Source organism: Pelodiscus sinensis, chromosome 26 (assembly GCF_049634645.1).
Source record: "Pelodiscus sinensis isolate JC-2024 chromosome 26, ASM4963464v1, whole genome shotgun sequence".
In the NCBI taxonomy this organism is placed as follows: Eukaryota; Metazoa; Chordata; order Testudines; family Trionychidae; genus Pelodiscus; species Pelodiscus sinensis.
The window spans coordinates 13890835-13910176 of NC_134736.1; the positions used below are offsets into that span (position 1 = coordinate 13890835).

At 52.1% G+C, this 19342-nt stretch overlaps 1 protein-coding gene across 1 annotated transcript in view; it reads right to left on the bottom strand.

Moving 5' to 3' along the window:
* Positions 1-626: 626 nt before the first annotated feature.
* The window catches only part of SNX19 (sorting nexin 19), a 46057-nt gene continuing 27341 nt past the window's right edge, over positions 627-19342 (bottom strand). The window contains exons 9-11 of the mRNA XM_006122288.2: positions 7223-7407; positions 5943-6030; positions 627-4945 (exon numbers count right to left, since the gene is read on the bottom strand). Coding sequence (XP_006122350.2) covers positions 4810-4945; positions 5943-6030; positions 7223-7407 — 409 coding nt within the window. The 3' untranslated portion in view covers positions 627-4809. The remainder of the gene's footprint in view (positions 4946-5942; positions 6031-7222; positions 7408-19342) is intronic.

The following is a 19342-nucleotide window of genomic DNA, read 5'->3' on the forward strand; positions in this document are numbered from 1 at the left end:
GGTAGAGTATTATATACACATGACAAGAGCACACTTCACAGGTATTTTGGTACACTATTTGTCTACATTGCTATGTACAGGTGTTGTTATGCACAGTATTATCATACACAAGTAAGTCCTCACAGAATTGGTGTCTGGTTTTGTCCCCAAGTGAAAACATAGGGAGTTGGTGCACCATTACAATTCTGCCGCTGTTATAGGGGGTTGTTGTTATTATTTGGGCTGTGGTAGAGTTTAGAAGCCCCAACAAAGATCAGGGCCCTGTTGTGTACTCTATATACACAGTCCCTGCTGCAAATGGCAGGTGTGGAAAGAAGCACATAGACGTGAAATGACTTGCCCAAAGTCACCAAATATGGGAGCTGTCGATCTCGGAATAGAACTGAAGCCTCCAGTCCGGCAGGGTCATGCCCTGTCTGCTGGAGCACAATGTCTCTCTTGTGGTACAAGCTGAACCTCTCTAGTCCAGTTCCCTCGGGACCTGACTGGTGCCGAACCAGAGAATTTGTCTGATCAAGGGAGGTCAATATTGTCTGGCAGCATCGCCAACACTTCCACTGCTTACTAGGCTCTTAGGAGACAGTTAGGGCTAAGCTGGAGCTAAAGAACAGCCCAGAACCCTGAGAACCAGAACTGGGAGCTGTAAACAAACTTTCTGGGACCATGGGAAAGTTGGCCACACCCAAAACGGGGTGGTCACTATTTATTTTTGTTTCTTCCACATGACAGCTCACGCAGTGCTTAAGGCTCCTCCACAAAAGTAGCACAGGGCTTGTCACATCTGAGCCATGCTCTGTTCTGTACCTTGGGTAGGGATGGGTAACTGCGGAGCTTTTGCTTATGAATCCCAAAATATTGAAGATTTCCTTGCTGTTCTCCTGTTCCTGCAAATGCCCCCTTATTAACAGGCTGTGACAAGCCCCTGAATTCCTGCCAGTAAAATGAGTTTGCGGAGTGTGGTGTAGCGAGGAGGAGGCAGCTGGATTCTTGCTAAAGAGGGATTTTCTGTGAGGGATAAGAGGAGATACATTGTTAACTCAAACCCACGGAACACTTTTTCCTCTGCACTTTTTCCCCTTTTCATTTGCAAACTCGGGCCAAGTGGCCTGTGCAAAGGACAGAAACCCTAAGAGAAGCTTGATCTTAATACGATGCGCATAGGCATGTGCAGGGGGTGTGCCCAGACACAACCTAATGTCTCAAAAAAAATGGCTTTGCGTTTTAATGTAATCACATGATATGCTCTTTTATGTAAAGCTTAGTTGTTAATTTAAAAAAAATTAAAGTTTAGTTAAGTTTTAGTTTGTTTGATGAATAAAATAATGTCCTTTATGACTGAGTATTCAATAAATGTTCACCTTAAAAAAAAACCTCCCTGGGTGCACACCCTAATGAAATGTGCTGCGCACGCCTATGACAACGTGTGCTGGGCAATGGCAGCAGACAAGCTGGGGCTTTCAGAGTAAGCCAGCAACAGGCTTTCTCTTCCTACTTCTACCCCTGTGAATGTGGGCAAGTCACATCACCGCTCTGTGCCTCATTCCACCACGTGTCAGCCAGGAGCAAATAACGCAGGGGAGCTCCGGAGCAGCATGCAGTGAAGTCTGCAAAGTTCTCTCAGCTCTGTGGACAAAAGGGACAACACAGCACAGCACAAGCAGCAGCGTGTACGCTTGACACGCCTCCCACTGCAGCACCAGGGCTCTGGCTATGTCCTGCAGAGTCTGCAAGAGGAACTCACTCCCCAAGCCCAGTATGATGAATGGGAACTGATTCATTCATCCACACCTGCCCTCAAATAATGTCAGAGATCAAGGCAAGATATCTGAACCCGAGTCTCAGCCTCTCTGCTTCCCAATCCTATTTCCTCCAACGTACAAAAGTGGCTTTAAGGATTGCAAAAATACCCCTCTCCCCTGCCTTCTCTGTGACACTGCACGGTCTGATTTATAGGCGAGGGGCTCGCCCACCTTCTCACAAAGCAGCCTTTTTATTTTGGCATCTCCGGTTGACGTTGGGTACAAGTTGGGACATCCAAAATCACGAGCTCATGACCACGCAGCAGCCCAAGAAAACCAGCCAGGGCTTGGTAATGTTCTTTCAGAGACTGGCCTTGTCTCTTCGTGCCTCTCCTAGGCTTCTTTCGGGCGAGGCAGGTCAGGGCATGCCGTAAACGCAAATACTGGGCAAGGGGAGCAAAACAGCAAGCCTGCGAGTCAGGAGGAAGGAGCAAAGTGGGACGCTGAAGGTCAACCTGTTCCCTAAGAATGAATAAAGGAAAGTGAAGCTGGGAAGACCTACGGGGTCCCGACTTCCACACCACGTGTTCTGCCACCAGGGAGGGACTATCCTCTATAGTATGTTCTCCAATTCTTTGCTCAGATTCACTCTTGAAATGACTCACCCAATGGCCTGTATCCCTTTCCACTTGGGAGGCTAGTCCTTCCCCTAACGGATCATGGCACTGTTAGGAAGGCTTCACACGCAGGCAGCCTAAAATTTCCCTTTGCTCAATTTCATCTGATCCCTCTTTGCTTGTAGACTCCCCCAGGCCATCCTAAATAGCCCCCACCCTTGGCATCTCTACCTTTCACAACCTTGTAGGCAACACACACCAGAGTTGATACCCACATGGTGGCTGTCTCCCTCTGGGAAGAGCAGGGTCTGTGTCTTCACGGCCAGATGCCTACCCCTCTGGCTACACGTCCTCTCTAATGAAAACCCTGCGCACCCGAGTCCAGCACAATGATTAGGGAACAGCAGGCCGGTGTGGCCGGCTAATACATTTCTCTTTTTGTGCCTGGAGGCTTGAGTGTGGCACATGCAAAGGAATCACATTGGGGTGTTGTGCAGAATGCAAATGATGGCCAGGACCTTGCAGGCATCTCTCATGCCAACTCTCTCCCACTCACTGTTTTAGACTGCAGAGACTCACAGGAGGCAGGGTCCCCTTGGACGGCAAAGTCCAATGCCAGCCAGACTGCGGCTCGTGACCTGATGAAACATGGCCCATGGGCTGAAGGAAACGACAATACTTTTGCTGATGCCTATACTCCCCGCTCACCTTTGTAAAGTTAGTTCAACAGCTGGGCACCATAAGCCTTTGGTATGTAGAGATCGTCACCCGGAGCATCATACAGTGATGGGAGATTATATATAATCACCTTGTGTTGCTTCTATAACATCCCCTCTTTCTAAAGCACTGTGCAAACAACAGAGCAACACTAATAACACCCCTTTTTACAGCTAGGGAAACTGAGGCACAAACAGGTTAAAGTGACTTGCTCACAGACACATGGCAAGCCAGGGCAGAGATGGAGGGGTGGAGGAGATTTGCAGTCCTAGGGTTCTCACCTATCCAGAGCATTCAACCATCCTGCCTTGAACTCTGACATTACCTGAGGGCAGGTTTTCATGAATTATTCAAGTTCCCATTCACCACAGTGGGCCCGTGGAGTGAGTTCCTTTTGCAGACACAGAAGGACATGCCCCTGTACTCGCTGCCTCCTTTAATCACCTCCCATGCATCATCGCACGGTGAGGTGAGGCATCTCCAAGGACTCGCAGCAAGAGGCAGTGTATGGTGATAGCAACTAGCGTATTGCCCGTGGGCCTCATATGGGTTGGTTCCTTTTCTCCATAGAGCCCGGCCATTGTAACCCAGGGACCTTCCCCTCCCTTCCCCCCACACTTACTCGATGACATGGGGTGGATGAGCCATTGCCCCATAATTTTCCATTTTCCCTGCAGGGGCACATGACGTGGGGGGAGGGGGCTCTGCATTTCTTTTTCACCCCAGATTCCTCTCCTCACCCTGGGCAGCAAGGAATCTCAAACCAAGATGATCTTGGAGTTGCGATGGTGGGAGGCTGCTTCCCCTACTGCTGAGGAGGGCATGGGCTTCTGCTAGTCACCCGGCGCTTTGAAGTTCCCAGAAATGTGGATGGTTGCTCATGATGCCGACTTGGGGCCATGGAGGAGGTTCCACTCCGTCATTCGGGGAGGCAGAGTTCTTCCCTCTTGCTTCACGCTGGGCAGACAAATGGGCAGAGTGAGCGATGGGCAGAGGAAGGAGACCAGGGGGAACGTGCCTGGAGACGGGAAGGACAGCACCAGAGGCAGGAACTCTCCCCGGGGATGTCCCCATCTCATCCTCGGGAGGAATGGAGGTGGAACGGGGACATCACCACTCACAGAATCTGAGAAGGTCAGGCAGCTCCTCATTGGGTGAAGGCTGCATGGGGCTCAGAGTCCTAAGGGGTGAATTCATTCCCGAGGAATAAAGGCTGGATCCTTCTTCTCGTTGCCCTGGATGGTGTGGGAGTCGATGGGCGTTCTTGTGACACCACGTCCTGGGGCCACATCTCCGCACATCATTGCCAGAGCCCGAAGCCTTCCACGTGCCACCCTGACCACTCCGGGAGAGGGCAATGCAGACGGAAGAGGGCAGGGCGTGACATTACTTCCGAGTGGGTTTTGTGGCTGGCCTGGTCTCACTTAGCAGCCCGCTTGCCCCAAGAGAGATCAGGCGCTTTCCCGCCATGAGCTCCTTGCTCTCCAGCACGTGAGTTATGGAACGGGCACTTGTGTTACACACAGACATCTGCCCTTGCCCTCACTGGGTACAGTCAGTCGCCCCGCCAACTAGGAGAAGCCTGGAAGAAGCCTCACATCAGACCAGCTGGGGAGTTGATTAAGAAACTCCTAGGCCTGCCCAGAAAACACTGAATGCCAGTCGCCGGATGCCTGGCAGTTCTTCACTTTTCTCTGTTGCCCGTTCTCCTGTGCTGTGGGCAACCGCGGCACTGCTTAACCCGGGGACGTGCCTGTGGTCTGGAAGCTGTTGGAGACAGATGAAGCTACAGCTGCTGTTCTGGGGTCCTCCCCCGAGTTGTTAAGTATCAAAAACTCCAGCAGGACATCCGAGAGGCGATAAACCAAGTGCCTGAAAGAGACAGAAGAGAAAACAGGCTCAGCACTGCACGGAGACGGGAGTCCCACCTCTCTGCTACCAGAGGCGACTCTGCACTCATGCAAGCAGGGTGTGCCATTAGAGCTCACATTCTCTCAGAGACCCGGGATGGGGTGTGGGCAAAATCCCACATACTGAAAAAGAAACACTTCAGTGGACAGGTGATTCCCCTCCTCCCCCAAACAATGCTTGTCTGCTGCTGCTGCTGAGAAGTTTGGAAGGTTAGAATCAGTCCCAGGGAGAAGGATTAGTACCGGCTGGGTGTCTGTGTGGCTCAGAGATGCATAATGCTCAGTGGCCTGCCGTCTGTGTATGCAGCACATCCCCGCAGGCCCACGAAAACCAGGAACAGGACTGCCCTGTCTGGCTGTGCCCATGGGGATGACTGTGCCTCCAATGGAGCTATAAAGTGTAGAACGGCGTAGCTATGGCAGCACCAGCAGCAGAGGCACAGCTGGGTCACGCAGAGAGCACGCCGGCCTGAAAGGGGTGGGCATGTACTTGGCTAGCTCAGCTGTGCCTCTGCTGCCACGGACTGTGCTCCCGCAGCCACACGACTGTTTGTTCTCACGCTGGCTCCAGGAGAGCTAGTGTGCGAGGGTGTGTGCACACCTGTGGTGCAGACATCATAGTAAAGCCTTTCCAAACAACTGGGCAACCCAGGACTGGGTCCGGCTTTGTCTCCTGCCGCACCCTTGGTCCCAATGAAATCAGCAGCTCGGCTGAGCGAATTCATGGCATGGTTAGATCACTATTTCTGACCGTGCTCTCAAGTCAACGTCTCAGGAGATGAGCTTTCAGAGTGAGGCCCCTTGATCTGAGACTTTACTAGTTGCAGAGAATTTCCCCATCACCTGAAACTTTCAAACCAGGGGGTTTTCCACAGTCCACCACACAACGCACTGCTTAGTTGTGGCCTAGCAATGGCCGTCGCTTTTGGAGGCTAAGGCGGCCCTATCGTAGAGGCTACCTGTTTATGATGGGTTGTTGTAGTGATTCCAGCACCAGGTTCCAGCGCAACTGACATCTGCTTGTTCCAAGGATCTCCAGAATTAAATCTGTAACATCAGAGACACGTTTTATCTTTAAAAAAAAACCTCCGTGTTTTAACTACTATACAGGACACACTGCACTTGTTCAGGAATTTCCACTCAGTTGATATTAAAAAGGCTCTTTTACCTGATTAAATGTCCCCAAAAGTGATACTGAGCTGGAGAAATGCCGGTAAAATACACATCTTAAAGCCCAGACTTAAAAATCCAGCTCTAGACCCGAATGTAAACCTCCAGCTAATTATAATAAACAGCAGATGGGCAAGAATCTTAATGCACTTTACAAATGCACTTTACAAATTATCCACAGATAGATTACTTCACCCACTTCTGAAGTGCAGCCACCTCTGGGGTGAACCGCAGAGGGAATGTAAAAGAACACCAGCTGGCCAGCACTTCAGGGTTAATGGAACAGTGGCCCAGGGATAAGCCAAAGGAACTCTGTTTTATAGCTCCTCTGAGAGACCTGAGGTGCCTTCAGCAGAACAGCCCGTGCTTGCTGTGCGGGGACATGAGCGCCCTAGGAAGCGGGTGAAGGAAGAGCACTGCCTACCTCGTGGCCAGGACAAGGAGGAGATGAGGAGGCCTGCATCAGAAGTCGCCAAATATCAGGCGGTCTCCCGCCGGGCGCTGGACTTTGCTGAGGTGGCACTGTGAATTATCTCACAGGACTGTCCGCTGGGAGCTAGTGCAGACCCAACTGGTGGGCCATTTCCCTCCTGGAGTGGTGTGAATTTGCCGTGCCGTGGATGGAGCACAAAGGGTGTCCAGAGGGCACAAAGTTCAGAAGGCGGGAGTTAACACTTCCCAAAGGGTTTCATACGAGAGGGGCGAGCGAAGCAGGGATGGCTTCAAGTCCAGGCCTCCACCATCACGCAAGGAGGCTCGCTCGTGCCCTGAAACCAGGTCCCTGAGGTGACAATGCAACCTGTTCATGGGCAGAGATCCGCAGCCGCTACTTTGCCCTGTTCTCGGGGGGGGGCACCCAACTTATGACAAACTCCCACTGGTTTGCCAGCAGCCTCTCACTGCTCCCGGCCTGTGGCGCTCCGTGGCTCCAGGGGTTACTGTCACTCCCGCTCTCCGTCATAACAAAGGGGTGGGGTGGATTTCAGCGCCTGAGCCCTAAAGAGCCCAAGCGTGTGAACCGGTTACCACAGCCCGGGGCTCTCGGGTGTTTACCGCAAGGCCAACTCACCAGGAAGGATTCCCATCAAGCTTTGCAAGGCCTGCTGTGCCGCTGCCTCCTTCTGCGCCTGTGTCCTAACAGGTTTAGGCACCGCCGGTAAGACTCCCCCGGGCCATATGGATTCCTGCAGCAGTCGTAGGTATTGGACCCAGCGCTGGGTGCAGGTCAGGTTAGCCACCTGAACTTCCAGCCATCTGCCGGCAGGCAAGGGGAGAGAGGAAGCGAGAGAGGTGAAAGATGGGAATTAGCTCTTGAGCCTCCCCGTCTGGGGAAGGGTTATAAAATGCAAATGCAAATGCGGCCTCTTTCACTGCAGCGGTCACAGGGCATTGCAGCCGCTTCACAGTAATTAGCTGCTCCTCCTCACCCACCTGAGGCAGGCAGAGATGGCTACCCCCATTTTACAGATGGGAAAATTGAGACACTGCGCACAAAGGCCAGATTCTGACCCTCTTGCGTGCCCCGGGGAGGAGTTACTCCCATGAAATCAGTACAGTTACTCCTTTAACCGGCTCCTGGTGGGATCAGTGCTCCACAGATCAGATTAGTCCTTGAAGACTGTGCTTTGCGCTAGCTCTTAACACTGGCTTGAGGGCAAACTAAGCCCGGGGCTTCTTGCTCCAAATCTGGGGCCTTAATGCTGAGAGCATCCTTAGTGCTTTTGGTTTCAGAATCAACCCGGCTCAGAGACTGAGATCCTCTCAGCTGAAGACAAACACAGGCCTCCCGGATGTGTCACTGGAAAAGGAAGACCGCTCCCAAGGCTAGGGTAGCATGCGGGGTAGTCGGTTTCCCTCCGTTCCCTGATCCCATTGCCAGCATGGTCTGGCGAGGGACTCTGGTCCAGCATCCAGAGCCCTCCTTGTCCCGTCCCACTGCTAGGAGATAAAGTCAAGTCAGGACCCTGTGTGAGTGATTTGGTGTCACTTGTACCAAAATCTAACCTCGGGCATGAGGAGCGGCTAAGGAAAGTGCCAAGGGGAGGCACTCGGGAAAAGAAGGAGCTGTAAGGAGACACCCGAAGATCTTTGCTAATGTCGGTTCATAAGACTAATGCTATATCGTCCTAGGGCAGGAGGTGAGATATACTGCTGGCTTTCCATCCCCTCTCCCTTAGCTCTGCTCACCTCCATCGCTGGAGAGCAGGGAAATGATTGCAATGTTCCTCCAAAAATGTGAGCCGTACGCCTATTAAAAGGACAGTTATGTACCCCCCAAAGAAACTTCTCGCTGGCCCTCCTGCTGGGTCAGGACTGTGCCCTTTATATGGTAACAACCTGCAAATCCCAAGGCGGTGGCCACGAGAATGTCATTCCAGGTTGGAGCCAGGAGGCATGTGCAGCCAGTGCAGGAAAGTTTCGTTGACACCACCCGTGCTGGCCAGCAAATGTTACTAAATCAAGTGTGGGTCCCTAGCCGCCAAGACATTCCAACGCTCTCCCAAGTAACAGAAAATGCCTCTGCAGCCAGCCAGCCCTCAGCTCCAGAGCTCCTTCTCCTGCCAAAATCAGCCATGCTGAGTGGAACCCGCCACGATCCTAATCCGGATGTGCCCGTCCATGCCAAGGCTCCCTCTGACTTTAGCAGGAGCAGGACTCAGCTCCGCGGCATGGAGAAGGCGGGTATGATCGCCCCAGCACTGGGACGCTTGTCTCTACCAGGAAGGGGCTGTTCAAGGAAGAGCGAGGACTAAGGGAAAAGTTTGCAATTTCTCCAGCCCTTCCATTTCCCACCTCCTGGTGCCCTGCAGCCTGGAATTCAGCATGAGCCAGGGAGTCCACACAGCAATGAACAACCCAAACTCTCCTAGCCTGAGCTGGATGGTAGGGGACAGCCACGGGCGTCTAGCTGCTGTCCCAGCAGATACCAGTCCACAAGAGCGGCAGGAGACCTGTCCCATTTGGCAGCCTGCGCGGGTGCTCGCAATTCCATCATCACTATGCTCCAGTGGCTTGTAGTTCATCCAAGAGCCAGGCCCTGCCAAGACAAACTTTATTTAACCTGCGCTCTGCCAGACTGTCTGCATTCTTCTCGGGCTGCCCATTCGGGCCCAGGGCTTCTTTCCCGGCTTCCAAACGCAAGTGGACAGAACGAGAGCAGCACTAAGGATAGAAACACCAAAAGGTAACCGAGGGAGAGAACTCTGCGTCCTCCCAATGGCTGTCTGGGCAGGGTTGCAGTGATCTTACTCCTAGTGCACCCCTCTCTCACGCCATCTCCCTAGCTATAAGCTTCCAGGCACCCACGTGCACACACACACACACACACACACACGGGTGCACACGTGTCTCCATGTTAAAAACAGTGACTCAAAGTAAAGACAAGAACATGACACCAGCCTTGGTTCTACCGAGCTGTAAGGCCTTTGGAATGCCCCTAAACAGCCCAGTTCCCGGCCCTACTCTGCGGCGCCTGGATGATTATTCCAGAGACTTGGGCCAGCAGGGGAAAAGATACCATCAGCAGCGCTTTGTGTCTTCCTCTGTGCCCCACGGCCCCAACCAGGTTCAGAGCCCTCTTGTGCCATCCCAGCACGTCCTTGGGGCTCAACAGACGCGTTTCCCCCAGCTGTGGAGGGCAAGGTAACCAGCTCCTGGTGTAGATGAGGACAACATGCATGTTTGAAAATGCGTTGGCTTGCGCTCAGCTTTGCCCCCAGCATCAGCATGCTGGAACATCTTTCAAATCTTGCCAGTCATGCTTAGTTGGGCCAGGAACGCTCTAGGGTCAGCCACCACCAACGCGCATGGTGTACAGGGCGTGGCACTGCGCCAACTCTACGGGCACTGTCATGCTGAAAATCCCATTAATGAACAGATTTTCAAGTGCAATCTATTTTCCCAGTCTAGGCAGCAGCTAAGAGGGTTGCAGAACTCCAGGGACGTAGCGTCAAAGCATAGCAATCGGGCCAAAGATCTTTCCAGGGATGTTAGATCAAAAGCTGCACTGGATTAATCTCAGCTATGCTCAACGACCTTTCTCTACTTGCTTCTGACAAAGAGCAAACACGTTTCTTGGCAGGAATGCCAGCGAAAGAGCGATTTTGGAGCTAATATTGCAGAAAGATAATGTTGAACATGGAATCATGAGTATCAGCAGTGGAAGACTCACCCGGAAAAGTTGCTCTCCTCCAGTTAGGGGACTGAATGTGCAAATGGGTGCAAGCCACAGCCCAGGACGGGTAGGGATTATTTAGTACACTCTATAATTTTGCATTTTCAGTCTAGTTCAGTGCCTCCCAAGCTGGGAAGTGAGTGCAGCACCAGAGGAGAGGACGAGTCCAGATCTGCTCCCCATCAGGCACCCACGTTTCTCCCTGCTCCGAGGTCAGCCCCTAATGCAGCTCGTTTCAGGAGCAGTTCATGTGAGCAGGGATGCGGCAGTCTGCTGTCCCAGCTGTGCTCAGCTGCAAGAGCACCCACGAGCTGGCTCCTTTCGATCCCCAGTGGGCACCGCTGTCCCAAGCAATCTGTCTGCTCTGGGGAGCAGCCCCACACACAGAGAACAGAAAAGAATCAGCATTAGGGAGTGAGATGAGGAAAAAAGAAAGGAAAGAAAGCGAGACACAAAGTGGAGGAGAAACAGAAAAGAAAAGGGACCACGGTGGGGACTCCCTTATGCCATGTCAGAACAAGGCTGGGAAGGTCAGAATTGCTAGACAAAATTAGACAAGAGTTTCCTCTAACACCAAGCGTGGCCGATACCACATGTAAGAAATGCCCAATGACCTGACCACAGGGGAAGTTCCTTCCAAACTCCCCACTCTTCATGGCTAGATCACTGGGGGTATGTCTACACTACCCTCCTAGTTCGAACTAGCGGGGTAATGTAGGCATACCACACTTGCAAATGAAGCCCGGGATTTGAATTTCCCGGGCTTCATTTGCATAAGCGGGGAGCCGCCATTTTTAAAACCCCGCTGGTTCGAACCCCGTGCAGCGTGGCTACACGGGGCACGAACTAGGTAGTTTGAACTAGGCTTCCTAGTTCGAACTACCGTTACTCCTGGATCAAGCCTCTGTATTTCTGTGGACAATAACTTTGTATTACAGAGTCACGGAAGTCACCAGGAGCACAAGGCAGTCACCCGAGAGCGCTGAAGGAACTCAAAGATAAAATACCGAACTAATAACTGTGCAGTTAAACCAGCTAACAGAAAGTTGGGACTCATTAAGGAAGGGATAGAGAATAAGACAATATTGTGTTGCCTTTCTACACATCCATGGCATGCCCACATCTTGAATATTTGGGCAGATCTGGTCGCCCCATCTCAACAAAAGATATATTGGAAGTGGAAAAGATACAGAAAAGTGCAACCAAAATCATTAGGAGAATGGAACAGCTTCTGTATGGGGAGAGACGAATAAGACTGGGGACTTTTTAACTTGGAAAAGAGATGACTAAGATAGGATAGAGTCTATAAAATCATGACTGGTGCGGAGAAAGTAAATAAGAAAGTGCTATTTACTCCTCACAGCACAAGGACTAGGGATCACCAAATGAAATTAATAGGCGGCAGGTTTGAAGCAAACAAAAGGAGGTGTTTCTTCACATGACACAATCAGTCTGTGGAACTCCTTGCCAAAGGGTGTTGTGGAGACCAAGACTGTACCAGCGTTCAAAAAAGAACTAAGGGTAAGTCCATCAATGGCTATTAGCAAGAGTGGGCAGGAATAGCGTCCCTAGCCTCTGTTTGTCGGAAGCTAGGAACAGTGACTCAGCATGGCTGCTCTAAAACACCTGGCATTGGTCACTGTCAGCAGACAGGACTCTGGTCTAGATGGACCTTTGGTTTCACCCAGTCTGGCCGTTCTTATGTTCTACATTCATGTGGGAGGCAGGAGTAATGTTTTAGACCCTTAGGCTGTGTCTACACTGGCATGAATTTCCAGAAATGCTTAAAACAGAATAGTTTTCATTATAAGTATTTCCGGAAAAAGAGCGTCTACATTGGCAGGCTGCTTTTCCGGAAAAGCCCTTTTTCCGAAAAAGCATCTGTGGCCAATCTAGACGCGCTTTTCCAGAAAAGAGCCCCGATCGTCATTTTCACGATCGGGGCTTTTTTCCGGAAAAGACTACTGGGCTGTCTACACTGGCCCTTTTACGGAACAGTGTTCCGGAATAAGGACTTATGCCCGAGCGGGAGCAGAATAGTTTTTCCGGAATAGTGGCTGATTTTGTACAGTAGAGCATCGTTGCTTTTCCGGAAATTCAAGGGCCAGTGTAGACAGCTCGCAGCTTATTCCGGAAAATCGGCTGATTTTCCGGAATAAGTGGCCCAGTGTAGACACAGCCTTAAAGTTTCCGGAATAAAAATGCCTCTTCTTGAGGCTGAGTGGATCAATGAATCGAAACCCCAGAGGATTCAAACCCAAACTCCTGTGACAAGCTGCCACGGCCACCCGGCACACCAATTACACTCAGCTCCAGCCCACAGATGTGCACCAATGCCATATGACAGCTAAGGGTTAACATTTTTCGTGCCTGAACTTAAATGTGTAAAGCTGCCAATCTGGCACCTTTCACTGGCGCTAAATTCACAAGTAATTTGTTGTGTTATTAAAGCCCTAATATTTTAAGGTAGACACCCAGACGAGACACGCACACACACAGAGGAAATCAGGTAGAAATAAACCTGCTGACAAACACAAATAGAGCTGGGTTTATTTGGAAGAGCGATAAGTTGCTATTTTCACTCTGGTATTTTACCCAGAAATAGGGCCCCAAAAGAAATTACAACAAACCCATCCCTGAACCATCTCCTTGTGTTGCAGAGGAGACCTGAAATAGACAGCAATTGACCCCTGAGGCTCAGCCACCAAAAAGCGCTGAAAATGCCCAGTGTCAAGAGCCAGAATGCAGAGGCAATGGGCCCTCGCCTCTTGTCTGGAGGAGCATAACTTGTCCATGTGGTAAGGATCCTCTTTTTGAAATAGCTATTGATGGAGGAATGAAGTGGCTGCTAAAAACGAGCTGATTTAATACCAGGGCTTAGGATGGAACTCCAAGGTCAACTGAAGGGGCCCCATAGCTGGAACAGGGGCTCGGGGATGAGCGTGCACAGTGGCCCTGTTTCACCAGCAAAAGATGATGGGCGCTGCTGATCTGGGAAGATCTTGCAAGGCAGGTACGGGAAGGTCTTGTAGGGAAGGCACGGCACTGGGGCTCAGCAGAAGTGGAGAAGGAGCGGTGTGTGGACTGAAATCTTGCTTGACTCTTAAATGCAAGATGGGCTTCTGTGCCCAGAGAGAGCTTGGCTGGCCGCCTACTGGATTCCTTGCAGATGGAAAAGCCTGAGTATAGTGTCCTCTCAAGCTTGGAAGGGAGCCCTTGAGACTTTGTCTACACACAGGAGTTGCAGCAGTTTAACTTAAGCCTGTTTTTAAACCAATGTAACTAAAGCAATGCAAACCCTTGTGCAGACACACCGATTTACAAGTGGCTTATTGGAGTTTAGCTTAAACCTGTTCCTAATGCACTCAAACTAAACGGAAGTAAGCCTGCCTTCAACTGAAATGCAGGTGCCCATGCAGGCTTTTGCAGCAAGTTAGCTAAATCAGTTCTCTAGCCCTTGAGTTAAATCAGTGAAGCCCCACATGCAGACAAGCCCTTGGGCCACCAATCTCAAAGGGCACGTCTACACTATGCAGAAGATCAATGCTGCCATGGTAGATCTTCTGGGGTTCAATTTAGTGGGTCTAACGAAGACCCACTCAATCGCACTCCGAGGGCGCCACCATCGGCGCTGGTACTGCAGCTCCTCATGAGGAGTAAGGGAAGCCAATGTCAGCCTCCCACTGTGTAGATGGCACGGAAACTCAATTTAAGTCAGTTGACTCCAGCTACATCATTAACCTAGCTGGAGGTGCATATCGTAATTCAACCTTCCGCTGTCGTGTAGAACAGGCCAGATGGATTCAAATCCCTGTTTGCGAGAAGTGAAACAAGAATGTACCGATCCCAGAGTTGCAGCTCACCACTCCCTCCCATGATCAATGACTGAAACAGAATTTAATTCTCCAATGAATGCATCTCCCAGGCAATCGGAAAGTGAAAAGCAAGGCTCCCAAGGGAGTACAATACGCCAAAGAGAAGGGTGAGGCATGGAGATAAATTCCTGGCCTCGTCTGCAGGGCGAGGATGGAATCCCTCTGTCTGAAACTTCAGAGGGCATTGTTACTCCAAACTCAGCATCACAAATGTCCTGCCAGGGTTATTTTGACTAGACCCAACAACTCCTTAAAAAACTAGTATTCTTCGGTAGCCACAAGTGGGCAGGACCTCCGAGCCTCAGCTCTTATCGGGAGTTCTTCCTTTGTAACATCCAGTAGGTAGATTTTTAAAACAGACACACTCCTCCTCTATAAAAGACAGGCACCTGGACAATTCGATTCAATTCGATTTCTTATCCCAGGTGCTCTCCTGCTGGTTGTCAGTATCTGCAGCAGTATTCTTCATTCATCTTCATTCATATGCTCTCCCCAGGGATAAGTTCACTCGCAATACAAATGATTTTTAAATGACTCAAGGCACCACACGCTGCAACTGAATCATGCCCAAAACCACGGGGAGCAGGAGAAGGGGAAAGAAATGAGGCTACATACGATTTTGTTTTGGGGGCTGTTAGAAGAACAGAAAATAAAGAAGGAAGATGGAAGTCCAGCAGTGGCTAGTAGCCAGGAGGGGTAGAGAGGGTGTCCCTGGCCTCTGTTTGCCAGGTTAGAAATGGGTGACAGGGGAGGGATCACATGAGGATTCCCTGGTTTGTTCCCTCCCTCTGGGGCACCAGGTATTGGCCACTGTTGGCAGACAGGACACTGAGCTGGATGGACCTTTGGTCTGACCCAGTCGGGCCGTTCGTATGTTCTAAGATATCCTCCCTCACCAGCCTCCACTTCCGGCACCTGGTGATGCTACAATGACCAGAATTTCTCCCTCGTGCTGTCAACAGAAACGCACGGAGTTCAGAGCTGGAAAACTTGGATCCACTGCCTGCCAGGCAAACCAGCCTTCATACCGTTTGCTGAATTGTTTGCAGCAGACAGGCAGGAAAAAAAAGAGCCCTCCATAAATCAAAGACTATGAAGCACCCTGAGCCCTTTTAAAGAGCTGGCCAAGAAGAAAGGAAAAGAAGTAAACCATCTCCTTGAATTACTGGAAATGTTCGTCTCTCGCTGCCCTGTAAAAAGTTTACAGTGGTTTAAGCTGCGAACAATGTGTTCCATACCCCCAGCCCGAGGACAATATGATGAAGTGTTTGTTCAGTGGTGCAGCAGCCTCCATCCTTCAGGGCTGAGCGCTTTCCCATTGAACAGGCTGTCTTGCCAATTTCACACCTGCTAAACACACCGAGCACGCTCCGCTCTCCCTCGTGCTGCAGGGAAGGGAAGGCAGCAGAGTGAAGTGGAGCTGATCCAGATCCAGTAGTCTCATTTACACCAGTACCAAGGGGGTCAGAATGGGAAGGCTTTACAGTCACTGGTGTAAATAACTCTACTTGATTCGGGCCAATGGGGCATCAGGCCTTTTCTTTTTCCCTTCTTACCCCACCGACAGGTTTGAGACAATGGGGACTATGTGTGGGGGGCAATTGTGTTCTGCTGCTCTCTGGGGTGCACCCGATATGCAGCCAGAAGGATTCATTCCTCTGGAGCTCTCAATCTTTCCCCGGGATTAAAAGCACCAAAGCTGCAACTGAATCATTCCCAAAGCCACTGGAGGTAGGCGAGGAGGAAAGAAACAGAGAATAATGGTAATAATAATAAAGTCCCATGTCCTTGATTTATAATGAAGACAGAAAGTTCCCCTGCCTCCGATAAGGTCTTAAGTATTATTGAAGCACTCGGCAATGCCCCACAGTGACGATGGTGACTGAGAGCCCTAAATTGCTTCATTAGCTCAAGTCTGACATGACACACAGAAAAGCACAGTTAACCCTTTGCCGACGAGATAAATTAACCCTTACTAAAGCGCGGACTTTTGCAGTCAATCCAAGGACAAGAGACGGTTAAAACAATGTAGTGACAGAGTTTGCCTGTTTCTAGATGGAAACTTCTGAGACAGACACAAAGTTTAGAGGGACAATTCCCAGGTGTTGAGGGAGATCTGGATTATGCCATTATCCAACAGGATTTCAATATGCTTCTTTTTCTGTCTCTTCCACACACACCCACTGCTCTCACCTGGGAAACAGAAATATATAGCTAGCTCAGATTTGGAGGTAAGATGGTATAAGATAGACTCTCTTACAAATAGAGTCCATCACAGACCCTCGCTGTGCAGAAGAGTCTAAGATTGTGTAATTGACAAGCTGAGAGGCAGGCGAAAGGGAAAGTAAGCTGGGAGTAGCTTTAGGTACCCTTTTCTGTTACTGTCCTTCGCTTGCTGTATAGTCCCCAAGGTGTGAGTTACCCCAGCTCAGATGGCCTTCAGCTCAGTAGGAGGAATTCCGGGGTGAAGCAGGGGGTGTGTGTGCGTGCATTACTCACACAGGATCTCTTTGGTGGTCCATGCTGGGGTTATTGTATCTGGGCAGCCATGCCAATGCAGCTGTGCATTCCATGACAATGCCTTGTACCAATGGGATTGGTCCCAGTCTCAAATCAGTGCATCCTGCATTGGTGCAGCACATCTGCACTGTGAGTTCACATGGGTGTTCACCCATCAGTGCAGCCACCTTCAGACAAATATCCCCAGGAGAGAGACGCTCTGAGTTACTACAGGGTTCCTGAGCTTCGCTGAGCGAAGCTATTGCGTGGCTGCCAGAGAGACGCCTTCCAGACTTTCTGGGACTCCTTTCTGAATGCAGAATCCTGGACTCGTTGGGTTCACGCGGAGAAACCCAACGCAGGCACTTCTTCACCGCTCCTGCAGAGCAAATGATTGGACAAGAGAGACGGTTCCCGGGTGGAGTTTCGCATCCAGACACCTTTGCGCTTGGGCAGGAGGGGAAGGTCGGAGCGTTCTCAGTTCCGTTCTTGCAGAGAGGGGGGTACATCACAGTCAACCCCCCTAGCATCCTGACGGCCCCTTTTTTCTTGGTGGCCTCAGCAGAAGCCATCAAATGGGGCATGGAGACTCAGTCCCCTCCTTGTCCCCGGGGAGATCCCACCAAGGACGGTGGCTGTGCGGCTGTGGAAGAAGCCCGTACGGTGAGGTGCCACTCTAGTCCTGGTCCAGCGATGAGCAGAGGGCCTCAGGGCTGTCACTGCACATGGAGGGTAAAGCCAACTGGCAAGGAAGCGTGGCACCAGGTGAGGCGTAGGGTCCACCTGTTGGGACAGCTGTACAGCTCAGTTGCTTCCTCTCCATGTTTTGTGGGATGGGAGGGAGGTGAAATGACCCCCAATTCCAGACCTCTCCCTGCCTCCTCACCTGGTAAGTGCCTGTCGCCCCCCAGCTGCCTGTTAGGGGGGGTGGCCAAGTCAGACTGTAACACCGGGCAACTGGCCTCCTGGTGCACCCGGCCCAGCTGGGCCCTGCCCACTTGCAGAGCCAGCACTGTCTCAGGGCGATGGCGGCTGTCACAGCAGGGCGCGGCCGCCCGTTGAATCCACGCACACGTGACAGGAAGAGCAAGATGGGAACAAGCGGCGGGGGCGGGGGAGGGGGCAGCGTCTGCAGCAGGGAAGTTCTTGCTTGTTTCCTGGGGAAGGCATGGCCAGCCCCGCTGCAGGTGCTGGCGTTGTGTGGAGACGGCGGCAGGCGCTTTCATGGCGTTCTCCTGGCAGCAAGATTCAGATTCGCTGCAGTCTCCGGTAGCGGGAAGAGAGGCCATCAGCAGCACCCAGTGTTCTCATTTTTCCATCCATGTGCAGAATGCATTTTGTTATCTGCACCCAGGCATGTGCGGATGTGCACCACCGAAAGACACACACGCTGCCGGCTGTGGGTGCTTTGCTCATCAGCCGGGCAGCATTTGAATCTCTCCTGGGTGGCCGCAGCGCACCACTTACAGGGAACCCTGCCAGCAGCCTGCCTCTGGCGCTGCTCAGTGTCCTGGTACCCCGGTTCCAACCTCGGTCCAGTTTCCCAGGGGCTTTGCTTGGCAGGAATGACATCCGTCTGGATCAAGGCTTTGCCCTCTTTCCCTTGATCCGCTTGTGCGGCTTTCCGCCACCAGCAGGATGGCAGTGGGAGTGGTGTGTTGCTTTCTGAGTCATGACAGCGCCTGGACCGGCGCTGCGGAACGAGCCGGCGACGGGAGCAGGCAGAGACCCCACAAGCCCGTGTCCTCGTTCGCCTGCGTCTTACCCCTAGAAGGGAGGGAGGTGGAGCAGAAGCAATGACTTCCGCTTGCCACTCTGGATGCGGTGCGAGGGAAGGGGGGAATCCCTCCCCCACCTCCATGCAGGGGGGACACCAGCCGTTCTGGGCCAGCAGAGCGAACGCCACCGGCTTCAGGGGAAGCCCTTGACTTGGCCATCTAGGCAGGACACAAGTCAGGACAAACCCCTCCCCTAGTGCCATAGGATCTGACATGGCTGCAGGGACGCCCTTTGGTTCTGTCTCTCCTGCGAGAAGGGCAGGCGGGGGTCCTTGGCGAGGCCTACCCTGCAGTCCCGGCAGCTGGATATTCGATCCCGCCCTCTCGCCCCGTGTTCCAGATGGCTCTGGCAGCCACGCCGCTGATTCACCTCCCTCCGGGCCTCAAGGAGCTACAAAGCGCAGGTGCCCGGAGACTTGGGGCCAGGCCAAATGCTGGCAGTGTGAACAGGCAGGTTTGCGCAGGTGCAAGAGGGTCGGGAATGCCGTGCGTCTTGGCCCCTTCTGCAGGCCAGGGGAGCCCGGAGGCTGCGCCAAGCCATTTGTTTTTGCCGGCAGCGTTGGCAGAAAGCGCTCGGGAGAGAGGCGGAAAAACAAACCAACCCCCAAGGCTACAAGCGCCTTGAGTCACACTTGGACGTCCAGGGCTGCCCGTGCTGGTAAGATCAGCTCATTCCAGCCTCAGTGCCCAAAGCCAAGGGGGCAGGGAGACGATGCGGCCTCCCCTTTCAGCTCGCCGAGTGGAGAGCGCCCAACAGGCTGGCCCATGAGCACCCGGGGAGCTCATCGCGACTGCCGCGGGGCTCCCCTTCCAGCCCCGAGGGGGAAGGACGATCAGCGACGAGGCTTTGATTTCGGAGTAAG